The 13,541-nt window shown below is 49.5% G+C and overlaps 1 protein-coding gene across 1 annotated transcript in view; it reads left to right on the forward strand.

Annotated features, from left to right (window-relative positions):
* The window catches only part of AGBL4 (ATP/GTP binding protein like 4), a 1,273,876-nt gene that overhangs the window by 1,140,465 nt on the left and 119,870 nt on the right, over nucleotides 1-13,541 (forward strand). The window contains exon 8 of the mRNA XM_029227007.1: nucleotides 7,545-7,659. Coding sequence (XP_029082840.1) covers nucleotides 7,545-7,659 — 115 coding nt within the window. The remainder of the gene's footprint in view (nucleotides 1-7,544; nucleotides 7,660-13,541) is intronic.

Raw genomic sequence — 13,541 nt, forward strand, 5'->3', positions numbered from 1 at the left:
GTCTGGCTGGGACCTCAGTGACCTTGAGTGGAGGGCAAACATCTGGGGCCTGGTCATCCCCGTCTGGCTGGGACCTCGGTTCTCATGGCCGAGCTGCTGACGCACCTGGGAGTAGAGTGAAGTCCTGTCGTGGCAGGGCTCTGGCGGGGGTGGCATTCGGGGGGGTGGGGCAGGCGGGATGTGACTTCCTCAAGGCTCTGCATGTTGGGGAGACGGCTGCTTGTCAGTCACCCTCTACTGCCCCCAACCCCGCTCCTGGCCTCTGTGAGGCCAAACTGTCCTTGTTCTCCAACTACGGTGTGGGAGGTCAAGGTCACTCCCACGTGGCTCTGTAGCAGAGTGTGTGTGAGCTGTTGTCTCTGGAGCTACACCACCTGGATTTGAAGCCCAGCTCCCCCACTTGGTACAGGATGACCTTGGGGATGTCCTATAACCTCTCCTTGCCTCAGTCCCTTTATCTCAAAAGGAGAATAATAATAGGGATCCTGCCTCATAGGGTTGTTGTGGAGATTAAATGAGTTAATAACCATAAAATATTTAAGATGGTACTTGGAATGCAGTAAGCACTGAAGAAGTGTTATTCGTAGGGGAGGAAGTAGCATTCATGGAGCATCTTGCAGGTGCCCAGGATGGTTCCTCTTATCCTTACTGGGAACCCAAACCCAGGCATGTGACTCCTGTACCACGTGCCCTGCCTTCCTGGCCTCCTTCCCTAAAGAACCGTTAGCTGAACCCTCCTCGTTTACCCACATGGGAGACCACGGAGCACGTCAGAAGTTTGGCTGGGACTGCACGTCAGATCTCCGACCTCCGGTTGAGTGAATATTCTTGCGCTGAAGCTTTCTGGAGTTGTTGGCGCATGGCTCACTGAAAAGTCCCACCTGCAGAGCGCTTGCCCCCTTCAGACCGCTCATAAATGAATCGGTTAAGCCCACGCGTATGCAACACGACCGTGGAAGGTGTGCCACCCGCAGGAGACAGCAGGGGCATGTGCATCATTAAGGCTTTAGACTTGAGCAGCCCTGAGTCAGAATCCTACCACTTCACCTCCGCGCTGGGGACCCTCGCTCGGCAAGTCCTCAACTCTCGCAGCCTGTTTCTCTGCCTATAAAATGTGGCAGCAATGTGGTCCTCCAGGAGCTGCTGTGAGAATTCAGGGAGCCCTGCTCAACGTGCCAAGGGGCCCACCAGGCCCTCCCTCTGGGAGCTCACTCTTCCGGGGTGTCCTGTGCGGACAGGGAGAGGAGGAGGGGAATACACACACACACACACACTCACAACCACCAGGACACCAGGACCCAGCACAACCTAGCATTTCCCACAGTGAGGTGGTGACGGATGCCCCTTTCTCCCTCCCTCCCCAACTCTGTTTTCCTCTCTCCCTCACCTGTTCTCCATCTTCCCCTTCCCCCTCTCTCCCATACAGCCTCACAGATGCCTGAAACTGGATCCCTAAGGGGTTGTCACGGGGCCTTTTGCTTCCCCAAACTTGTCCTTTCATTTGTGAAATGCGCAGAGTTGGGGATTAGAGGGTAAGAACTTAGACTCTGTGAACTTCAGCCTCTTCAGGGCGAGACTGCCTGTGATTCCATAATTTGGGGCCCTTGGGCTCAGCTGAGGGCAGACCGGGGCCTGGTACACGGTCAGGGTGGGGTCTAGAGTGGCTCCTGCCACGTGACCCACATTCTGAGCCCAGCAGAGACCCCAGCCGACTGTCTTGCTTCAAGCCTGGGCTCTTCCCATTGCACTGTATTCTATTCTGCCTACTAGCCGGAAACAGCAACAGTGAACCTTATACAGAACTCTCTAGAGAAAAACCCTGTGAGCATATATGCAAATCACATGCAAATAGACTCCTGGCTCTTTCTATCTTGGCTTCGTGGAAAGGGCACCACTCTGAAGCCAGTAGAACTAGACCTGAATTCCAGCCAGGCCCCTGTGAGACACTCAGCAAGTGTCTCACCCTGACTTTGTTTCCCTGTCTGCAAAACAGAGCCAGTGTAATTACAGTTCAACCCATCACTGGTCCATATTTTATTCATTCCTTTCTCATATATCTATTGAGGACTTTCCAGGCCCCAGTGCTGAGCTAGGCACTGACAAAATCATCGTAAAAATGTAGAGCTGTCCTTGCCCTCCTGGAGCTCACAGCCTGGAGAGAAAACAGATTTGCACAGCGGATGCAAGCCTCAATCCCCCAAACTCAGAGGTACTGGAAATATGACTTTCCTTACTTTTCTAAAACTGAACTCAGTTTCCATTTTGAGGCACCATTCTGCCAGGGGCCAGAAACTTAATCTCAGTCATTCTGGTGTCACCTTTCCCCAAGATTGTGTGATTTAAGCCAAGATTATTGATGCTCCTGGGGGTGGTAGACAAATAGTCTTGTCATCAGCGTCATCATCTATCCACACGGCTTCCCCTCCATCAGCGGCTTCCCCGTGACTCTCTGGGCTTTGGTCACTGCAGAGCCCCTGGAGGTCACCACCATGTCAGACCCTGCCTCCTGACTGCAGGCCTCTTTTATCTTTGCTGGCACGCTGCTAGGTCTGTGCCCCTATTGCCACCTTGTCACCCTTCAGGACATCTGTCTATTGTTATAACTTCCCTCCAAACCACATTCCATGCTGTAGCCAGGGGAAACTCTCCAAAGCCCAGATCTGACCCTAACCTTGCAATGGCTCTCCTGTGCCCTTCATATTCTTCAGCAGGACTAACAAGTCCCCACTTACCTCTCCCGCTTCTCTCTCAACATCCTCCCACCCTCACACCTTCAACCAAACCAAATAAGAGCAATGAGTAAACAACAGACTTCCTATGTGCCAGACACTTTGCTAACATTAACTCACTGAGATCCTCACAATAACTCACATGGTAGTTATTATTATTATTTTCTTCGTAACTGAAGAGGAAACTGAGGAACCAAGAGCTTAAGACCACACAGCTAGTCCAGTTTCAGAGTCTGTGCCTTTCTTTCTTTCTTTCTTTCTTTCTTTCTTTCTTTCTTTCTTTCTTCCTTCCTTCCTTCCTTCCTTCCTTCCTTTCTTTTTGGGTGTGTTGGGTCTTCGTTGCTGCGCACAGGTTTGCTCTAGCTGCGGCAAGCGGAGGCTACTCTTTGTTGCAGTACGCGGGCTTTTCGTTGCGGCGTGCGGTCTTCTCATTGTGGTGGCTTCTCTTGTTGCAGAGCATGGGCTCTAGGCATGTGGGCTTAGTAGTTGTGGTGCACGGGCTTAGCTGCTCCACGTCATGTGGGATCTTCCCGGACCAGGGACCGAACCCGTGTCCCCTGCACTGGCAGGCAGATTCTTAACCACTGCACCACCGGGGAAGTCCCTCAGAGTCTGTGCCTTTAATTACAAAGCTATGCCCCCTGGAATTGAAGAGCTCTAGCAAACAGGCTGTCTTCTTTCTCACCTCCCAGCCTTTGTGCAAGACCCTCCCTCCCTGGGACACTGTCCCCTGACACCCCTTTCATCTGGCTCACTCTACACATCCTTTAAGTTGCCATGGCCTCTTCCTGACCCCCAGGCTGGGTCAGGAGCCCCCTGAGTTCCCAGAGCCCCCTGTGCTGTTCCCACCAGAGCCTTTGCCAGTGGGTACAGTGGGAGCTGCTTTCTCTCCATGCACCCTTTGAGCAGGAACCTCTCATGCATCTTGGAATGCCAAGCTCATGGCAGGGACCTGGCCTTGAGAATGTTTGTGCAATGAGTGATTATCAGCACAACTAACCCTCTACAGTAAGTCCCCTACATATGAATGAGTTCCGTTCTGAGAGTACGTTCCTAAGTCCAATTTGTTCATAAGTCCAACAAAATTAGCCTAGGTACCCAACTGGCACAATTGGCCATAGAGCACTGTACTATAATAGGTTTATAATACTTTTCACACAAATAATACATAACAAACAAATGCAAAAAATAAAGAAAACATGTTTAATCTTACAGGACAGTACCTTGAAAAGTGCAGCAGTGCAGCACAACAGCTGGCATCCAGGGGCTGGCATCGAGTGAACAGGCAAGAAGAGTTACTGACTGGAGGAGGGAGAGGAGGTGGGAGATGGTAGAGCTGAAGGATTGTCAGCGATAGGACACGGAGGGCAAGCTGCAATTTCACTCACACCTGACGTTGATGGCACAGGTTCTGGTTCCTTGCTGGGTTCAATTTTGTTTACCCTCTTGAAAAAATGATCCAGTAGTATCTGGGTAATAGCTCTTTTTCTTCTCATCATAGATGACATGGTAGCATTGGATTGCATTCTGAACTGTTTCTGCAACCTTCATGTACCATTCTACATTCAGGTCCTGTGCCTCAAAAACTAACAATGCCTCCTCAAATAAAGAAAATCCCCTTGCCATTTCTTGTGTCGTGCATCTCTCCAGTTCTTCAGTTACTTCTTCCTCTTGTCTCTCTTTGTCCTTTCTGTGGGCCTCCAGTTCCATCAGGTCTTCATTAGTAAGCTCCTCATGTTACGCAGCAAGTTCAATGAAGTCATCCTCTTGCAAATCTAGCTTGAAATAAAGATACTGCACTACCGTACGCTATACAGTACTGTACAGTAGAGTATACAAAAGCATAACTACTTGTGGAGGATGCACGCACATGACAGTGTGCATGTGAACTAACTTATGTGATTGGACATTTGAACGCACGTTTGCATCTTTGAAAGTTCGCAACTTGAAGGTTCGAATGTAGGGGACTTACTGTACTTTGTTAAGGTTGGATGAATTCCTGGGACCAATCTACCAATAGGCATTTATTAGGCACCTGCTGTGTGCCTTGAGCTGAACCAAGTATGCTGGGAGAAATAACAGTAATGGATGTTCAGTTGTGGTTTGCCTGGCGAGGGTCATCGTGGCCAGGCGAGGTCGGCAGGGCAGTGAGGTCTGCCGCCCAGCTTTCATTTCAGATCCTCTGCCACTTTTCCTTCTTCTCCTCCAGCCTCTCTAGCCTCCAGCCCTGCTTTCTTCCACCTTCCTGATTATATTAGTTCAAAGGAAAGGACCTGCAAACTTGTTTACTTAAGGGGCAGAGACTGATCTTAAGGGGGTGGATTATGTCTCCCAGCAAGAGAGAGATGATTCTCCTCACTTAACTGATGGGGATTCTGCTACTCTGGGGGAGAGGAATGAACTAGATGGAATCATAGGCTGTTGGTGTGGGTTGCATCCTTGGGAACCCCTGGATTCTTTCTTCTAAATTTATCAATGAACCAAAACTAGAACCCCAGTTCTCTAACTGCTGGTTTGTTGGCTTCTCCAATTGAGTATCCTTGTCCCCAAATCCCATAGTCAGTCAACTTCACAGACAAGGACTCCTGGTTCTAAACTGCATTCTACTTTTTTACTACTCCACTGCCTTTCAACCTTTGATCTGAGTGAGTTTATGAGAGCACATCACAGTGTTCAGGCGCTGTGTCAGGCAGTCAAAATGCAGGGGTTCTAACCCTGTCCCACATCAGTCTTCCAGATTCGGTGTTGTTACCTCTGTATCAAGATGAGGAAACTGGTCAGAGAAAGCTAACAACCGGTGAAGAGTCACAGGCAGGTCGCCAGGTCCACACGCTCTCTGCTTCCTCGGTCCATGCCGTGCTTTGGCCCATAGTGGGGGATGGCATTTCCTCTCCACTCTGACTTTCTCCGACATTCCTCCTCATACTTCTCTTCACTTACCACCCCCTCCCACACCAAATACAAGTGGAAGATCTCCTCCTAGTTTCCTGATCAATAGGAAAGACTCCTGTTGAACAGTATCTGACCTCAAGCCAAGAAATGAGTCTAAAACCTCTGCTTTCCCTGCCCCATACTCACTCTGGGTGGCTACAGCCTCCGGTCTGGCTTTGTTTCCTCTCATCCTTTTATTAGCTGCCTGATCGGCAGCCCAATTAATCTGCTCATCTGTGAAGGAGGATGGCTCACAATGAGCTCCTCCGTTTCCAGAAGCCATCCTCTGAGGCAGCACGGCCAGGCCCTGTGCACAGGCTGGCTCCTTGATGGAGGGCTGCCCCAGGAGCCAGGGTCAATTAGTGGACAGATTAAGCAATTACTAGCCCCTAACAAGGGTGCCTGGCATCATTACCCTGCCTGTTTACTGGCAAACTACAGCTTTCATATGAAGACCAACAAATAAATTAGGGCATCTGGTCGACTGCCGCTTCGGCGGTGAAGTAAATGATGTCCAACTGGCTCTCGGCTGCCCATGGATTCTCAGCCCCGGCCTAATGAAAAGCCCAAGATGTCCCTCACTGGTCACGGCAGCTCTGGAATATGCCTCTGAGCGACTTATCATTCCAAGGGCTAAGTGCCTGCCACTGGGCATGTGGATCGTTCTTAGTTACCCCGCTGCTTCCTCCTGTCTGGCTGTCAAAACCTACTTATCTTTCAGGGCCCAGCTCAAAAGCTTCTTTCTCCTTGATGCCTTTCCTGCTCTCTCCAGCAGGAGAGGAGTTCTCCTTCTGTACTTTTGGGAGGGTTTTGTACTCTCCTATCACTTTCCAGCATTACAGGAATTTCATGGAATGCCAGAGCTCCGTTTTGCCTACTTTTCTCGGGTCTCTGATGAATAAGTAGAAATGTGGAGAAAAGGAGGGACAAGGCAAGGACTCAGTTCTTGTTTTCTCACCCCCTCTCCTGTAGATGTATGCAGGCCATCGCCAGGATATCAACGACAGCAGTGACAGAGTCAGGTTTGCCCTTCAGGACAGTCCCTCTGGCTATCGGGATGAGGGCTCATTCTAGAGGTGGCTGCTGTCACCTAAGTCAGATGTGGTTGTTCTCATCCAGGCCAAGTATGATGGTGGCTTAGAACAGAAGAGAGGCAGAGGGATGGAGATGAGGGGCAGATTTGCTAGCTTCAAGGAAGAGACTTGGAGACCCCCTGAATGTGGGAGGAGGGTCATGGAGAATTCAACTCTTCTAAATCTGGTGACCTGAAGGCGAGGTAGTTGTTGGTGCCAGTGAGAAGCAGAGAGGGCAGCCAGCCCCAGAGTCTGGGAACAGAGGGCCCTCAAAGTGGGGAAAGAAGCAGGCTTGGGGGCATTGACAAAACCTCCCTGTCCTCTTTGACTTCTCCTTTGTGTTTCCTGGTGCCCCCATCAGCCTCTTGAGGACTGAGACCCCTAAGGTCCCTGACTCCATCATCATCCAATCTGATGGCAGCCTTTAGCTAACAGCAGGTCCATTAGGGAGCAGCTCTAAAGTTATTGTTTAGAGTTATCCTGCCTCTCCCCCATCTCTGTCAAGACCCAGGGGCCCCTCCAAGGCACAGCTCATATGCTGTCTTTTCCTGGAGGCCCACCCTGTGCTCTTTAGCAGGACATGCTCTCCCCCAGCCCATGAGCTTCAATATTACATCTTGAACTGTCTCTTGGAAACAGAGATATTATTTGTAAAATTCACTGGGCAACACCTAGTCCATAGCCGTACATTCACAGTGGCTAAAAACATAGGCCCAAATCACCTGTTGAGCTGTGTTTTTCCAGCTGAGGGAAATGTGCTCCTCCTTCCTGAAACACTTTGAGGTTAACCCAGGTGCTTCTCTTTCTCCAGGGATCATTGACTTCCTCATAAGCCAGCACCCTATTGCTCGTGCCCTACGGGAGCACCTGGTCTTCAAGATTGCACCCATGCTCAACCCTGATGGCGTCTACCTGGGCAATTACAGGTGAGAGACGGGAGAGAATGCTTGGATGGTGGTGTGGAAGCAGGAAGAAAAAGGGGATAGGTTTTTGAGGAAGAATTTTCAGACTACCCATGAGTTCATTAGAGGAAGTTTCACTCTGGCCCTTGAGAATATGACTAATGGGCCTTGGCTGTTTCGTTCACAGTCACCTGAGGTCACTTGCTGGAGTTTTCTGGGCAGCTTGCCGGACCAGGAGTCAGGAGACTTAATATCAGCTTTGGCACCTACTTCCTGTGTAACCTTGGGGAATTCACTTTCCCTCTCTGATGCATTGCAGTTTCTCTTGCATAATTAAGACAATAATTACTTACCTGGCAGGGCACTTGTGAGCATCAAAGGAAACGGTGGCAATGAACGTGCTTTGCAGAATATCATATGGTGGTGATAAGGGTTACTGTTTTGTTTCCGGGTTTCTTCTTGGAGATTATTAATGAAGGAGAGTAGCATCCCAGACCACGTGAACAGCATTTTGATTTGGTGTGGGCACACCGCTAGCCCCACACTCACTCAGGTACTCACACCTTGAGCTCTTTCTCCTGGCTTAGCACCATAATTTACAGCCGAAAATTCCACTACCCAGGGAACCATCTGCTGAGAGAACACTGAATCCTCTGAGAGTGTTATTACCCTTATTTCACGGTTGAGGCAACAGACTGGCCCAAAGTCATACAACCAGTAAATCATTGACTGTCTAACTTCACTGCCTAAATTATACAGCTTGAGAGTTGATTAGTCCCACAACTCTCAAGGTAACATTCAAACTCCCCGGCTTTGACGCAAAGCTCTGTGTGACCTGGTGCCTCACCTCCCACCCTCTGGTCATAGAACTGTTGCTCTGCACACTCTAAGGGAGGCCTGGGTCCTTACACACGTCCTGTTGGTGCCTGATACCTTACCTTCATAAAGACCCTCTGTCCAGAACCTCCTGGTCCCTTCCTCATTTCACTAACCCTTCCTCACAACTCAGCTCATGCCTCTTCTTCTAGAAAACATTCTGCAAACCCCCAAACAGAATTGGTCCTTCCCTTCTCTGAGCTCCCACAGGCCTGGCTACTGAACATGTCTTATCCTATTGCATGGACCCCACTGGTCCTAAAGCCACCAGAGGGAAAGCACTGAGCCTTAATGGTCCTTGTGTCCCCGGTGCCTGTCAGCAGGGATCAGCATGTAGTAGATGCTCAAAAAGAATTTGGTGGATATGAGAGAAGGAAAGGGATGACTTTACTGAGGAAGGCACTGAGGCTCAGGTATGAGATGGGACTTGCTCAAGTTCAGCGGCAGAGCTCAGACCAGAACCCACATTGCCTGACATCCCATCAGGCCCATTTTAAACAGAGCTGGTTTCATGCTTTCCCAGAATGTGACAGTTGGGTCCACAGGGGCTTCCCAGTACCCCTGGGTATGAGTTAGAGAGAACCCATGGGATGCATGATGCCTTAATTAAAGACAGTTTTGTTTCCTCTCTTAACTGGCTCAAGCGATGGCTCATTAGCACTGGCAGGTTTTATGGCTGCTGCAGGCCTGGGAGCAGTGCCTTTCCACCTTCGCTGGACAGAATACACTGTTAGTGATAATGTTGGTGGGAGGACCATTTGATTGATGTTAACGTTTATGTTTAATTACAAGAGCGGCCGTGGTCAGAGAGAGGTCAGGACTGCTCACTACACACACTTATTCATGTCACCATCTGCTGTCCCGGGGTGACCAGTTGGAAAGGGGTCTGTGACCTTGGCCAACATGCCTCCTCTCTCTGGGCTTCAGATGGCCAGGGGGCTGGTGCTGGGGAGCTGGCTGCTTCCTACATGCCCTCAAGCTGTCCAAATTTTGTGATTTGGGGATTTCAGGATAAAAGAGCTCCACTCCTCAGAAACGGTTCTGTACCGAAGTTGAAAAGCCCCGCCTTCTCCTAGTGAGAATGTGTGATTCTCGTTATGAGAGTTGAAGAAAATCTCTAACCACAGGCATTAGTCCTGTTGCTAAAATAGCTGAGTAGCAACAAAGAGCCTTTCATGAGAATTCACCATTCAAGATTGGGAGAATGTGAAAAATAGTGATCAAGACTCCAGATGGAGAACTTCAAGGTGCCTTAGAGGTCCTGTAGGCCAGCCCCGGCACGGTGTCCCGTGGTTTGGCTGGGACTTGTCCAGGCAATATGGGGGAAGAAAGATTTGGAGTTCAAGTGAATTTGGGAAACACAGAGTTAAGCAAAGTTAAACAAGTTCTTTCACAATAAAACTTTTCAGTTTTTATTTTTGGCGGTACACGGGCCTCTCACTGCTGTGGCCTCTCCCGTTGCGGAGCACAGGGTCCGGACGCGCGGGCTCAGCGGCCATGGCTCACGGGCCCAGCCACTCCGCAGCATGTGGGACCTGCCCGGACCAGGGCACGAACCCATGTCCCCTGCATTGGCAGGCGGACTCTCAACCACTGCGCCACCAGGGAAGCCAAACTTTTCAGTTTTGAATATGCTAATAAACGGGAATCCCAAGAGGGGAATATAGTGTCCAGTATTCCCCAGAGGAACCCTTTTCCTAAAGAGCTCACTACCCCTCCAGCCCGTAACCCGCTCCACCACTACCCTGTCCCCAGAGGCGGCAGGGTTTCTGAAACCCAATCTGGGAAAGGCCACTACGAGAATTCGCTTGCCACCCAGCACCGTGTGTCAGGCGTTCACCCACTTATTTGATCCTCATAACAACTCTATGGAGGAGGGTCTCTGAAGCTTTCTCTGCTCGCAGATGATAAAAACCTACTCCGATTAGCCTGAGTACAGGAGGAAAAGCAGGAGTTAGTGGGGTGGGGGGAGGAGCAAAGGACAGAAGGCGGCAGGTGGGGAGGAAGGATGCTTGTCAGAACTTCCGGGCAGCACACAGAGCCCCACTCACAGACCGCCTCGCAGCGCGGGGGTCAGCCCCACCTCCCTCACGTGCTCCCTGACCTTCACTCTCTACACCTCCCCTCAGGACGTGCAGTCTCTCAAGCCTCAGTGACATTGAATAAATAACCTGCCTTAAGTCGTGTGGCCTGTGAGGAGTGGGCAGGGGTGCAGGCGTGCCCCGGCCGAGCTGTGTTCCTGGGCTGTCCTATACCTGCTGCTGGCACCACACACGCCAGACCCAGTGAAGAGCAGCAGACAGGCCTGTCCTGCAGGTGCCTCTTCTCCCCCGACCCCACTTCCCCTTCCTCCTTCTCCTTCCTCCACATTAAAGAACCATAAAATCTAGTCTAGAAAGGAGAGTAAGACTTCCCAGATTTGATCACGCAAAGCTTTTATTTAATAATACAAGTACCGGGCTTCCCTGGTGGCGCAGTGGTTGAGAGTCCGCCTGCCGATGCAGGGGACGCGGGTTTGTGCCCCGGTTTGGGAGGATCCCACATGCCGCGGAGCGGCTGGGCCCGTGAGCCATGGCCGCTGAGCCTGCGCGTCCGGAGCCTGTGCTCCGCAACGGGAGAGGCCACAGCAGGGAGAGGCCCGCGTACCGCAAAAAAAAAAAAAAAATAATAATAATAATAATACAAGTACCTATTCCATGGTATTTATAGTAGAATAGACAAGGTGCACTCTAGCATTTAATGGCCAATGATGGCAGCTGTCCCATGAGAGAGAATGCATTTTATGTAAGAGAGCAGCAGTGTTTACTTACTAGACTACTGTATGTGCTCCCAGACTCCGGCTTATGGGAGGAGTAGAGAGGGCCAAAGTTACAGCAACCACAGTGCACTCTCCAGTGGCCCTCTAGGACAGTTAGATGGTGTAACGGTAGAAACAATGATACTATGGCATCTAATAAAAACACAGAACGACTATACCCTCGTCTCACTTACTACACTCCAGCAACACTGGCCATTTTTTTCAGTTCAGGTCTGAGGTTTAATGCCACTTCACAGAAAGGCCTGCCTAGATTCTCCAAAATAAATTCGGTCTCCCATTACACTCTTTCAGAGCGCTCTGTACTGTCCTTTCAGAGCCCTGGCCCCAATTCGTAATCACGTGACTATCTATTTAATGACTGTCTCCACCTCTAGACTATAAACTCCATGAAGTCAGGACTTCATCCCCGAAGCCTGGCGTGGTGCCCAGCATAGAACTGGGCTTTGATATGTATTATCTGAATGAATACATACACACCACAGCAGTGTTTCGCAACTGTGCCATGGCATGGAGCTCCAGTCCCCAGGCAAACTAGTCATCACCACATGCCATCAGCTCCCAACCCTTTACTTTCAGCAACACGGCCTCCTAACCCCAGTTGTTTTGATTTTATGCTGTTGTGACATAAATACTATGATGAGCTGCTGTAATGATTTAGTGAACTCTGGGTTCAGAGGCACACTTTGTTATTGTACATTACATCTAAAAACCACCTTTCATCATTACCGCGACTCTCTGAGAAAGTCAGTTTTTATTGTACCCATTTGAGCAAAGGGGAAACCAAGTCTGCAGAGGTGAAGAGCCCGTTCAAGGTCCTACGGTGTGTCCAGGACTCTCCACACTCCCAGACACTGCCTGTGCCTTACAAGCTGGAGGTGGAAGCAGAGAACTAACAGTCTAACTTTCCCCGCTCTCCTGAGTCTTCTAGTCTTGGGGCAAGACACTTCTCTCCCTTGGCCTCAGTTTCCCCCTGCCCTGTTGGAAGAGGAAAATGAAGTGAAAGGCACACTTCGTCCTTTAGTAGAAGTACTAGGGAGAGGCTCTGTCAAGAATGGTACAGCTATAGCATGGATGAATCTTGGGGACCTTAAGCTAAGTGTAATAAGCCAGACACAAAAAGACAGATTTTTTATGATTCCACTAATATGAAGTACTTAGAGTAGTCAAAATCATAGAGACAGAAAGTAGAATGGTGATTTCCAGGGGCTGGGTTGAGGAGCGGGGAAGAGAGTTGTTGTTTAATGGGTATAGAGTTTCGGTTTTACGAGATGGAAAGAGTTTTGGAGATGGTTGTGCAGCATTATGAATACTTAATACCACTGAATTGTACACTGAAAAATGATGAAAATGGTAAATTTTATGTTATGTGTATTTTATCACAATAAAAAAATAATGGTATGACTTATCAATGCAATTTGAGCATCTTTGGAGAGTTCTAGGGGCATCTCGGGGCTAGGAGCTTTGAGGGATGAACGCTGTAACTTCAGGTGTCATCGAGCCGAGAGCTACAAGGCAGTGGTTGGAAAGCCTTTGGGGTCGGGGGTGATGGGCTGAGTCAGGCTTTGGCGGCTGGCGATTCTCACTGTCCTGCAGTAGGTGTGGCTGGTCCCACACAGTGCGACTCTTGATCTCTCTCTCTCTGCCACATTCTCCTCCCCATCACTTCCTTTACAGAGAAGACAACCTCCATCCCCACCTGTACCCCGCTGCGCCTGTGTGATGTGCAAGGTGCCTTGCATTTGGAAAACAGACTCTTCATCTCCATATGACAATATGAAACTCTGCATCGGGTTTGCATTTCCTAATTAGGTGCCTGTCATTGTGTATTCCATAGAGCCACGTATAAGTAAATAGTCATAGACCTTTGAATAAATTTATTGGTTTTATTTATGTTTTGGGGCATAAAAATCTATAATTACCAGGTACAGCCTCCATATAACCGGTATTTAATGACAATTACTTTTTGTTACCATAGAAATGAGTCCAAAGTAGTTACCCATAATTTCTCATTTCCCAAACCTCACACACGCTGAATTGCAATATTACCATAGTAATTGCCTACCAGTCATCATAAAATACGCAGTTATCCAAAGGATAGCAGGATGCTGTGGAATTTCTCATTTTGGGGAAGCCTCAGTGCTTCTTGGGAGTGTGGAGGTGGGGGAGAGGAGTAGACCTCCATGGGTGGTGTAGAAATGATTCAGTTTTATCG

This window comes from Monodon monoceros, unplaced genomic scaffold, assembly GCF_005190385.1.
Source record: "Monodon monoceros isolate NGI ecotype Baffin Bay Population unplaced genomic scaffold, NGI_Narwhal_1 Super_Scaffold_18, whole genome shotgun sequence".
Lineage (NCBI taxonomy): Eukaryota > Metazoa > Chordata > Mammalia > Artiodactyla > Monodontidae > Monodon > Monodon monoceros.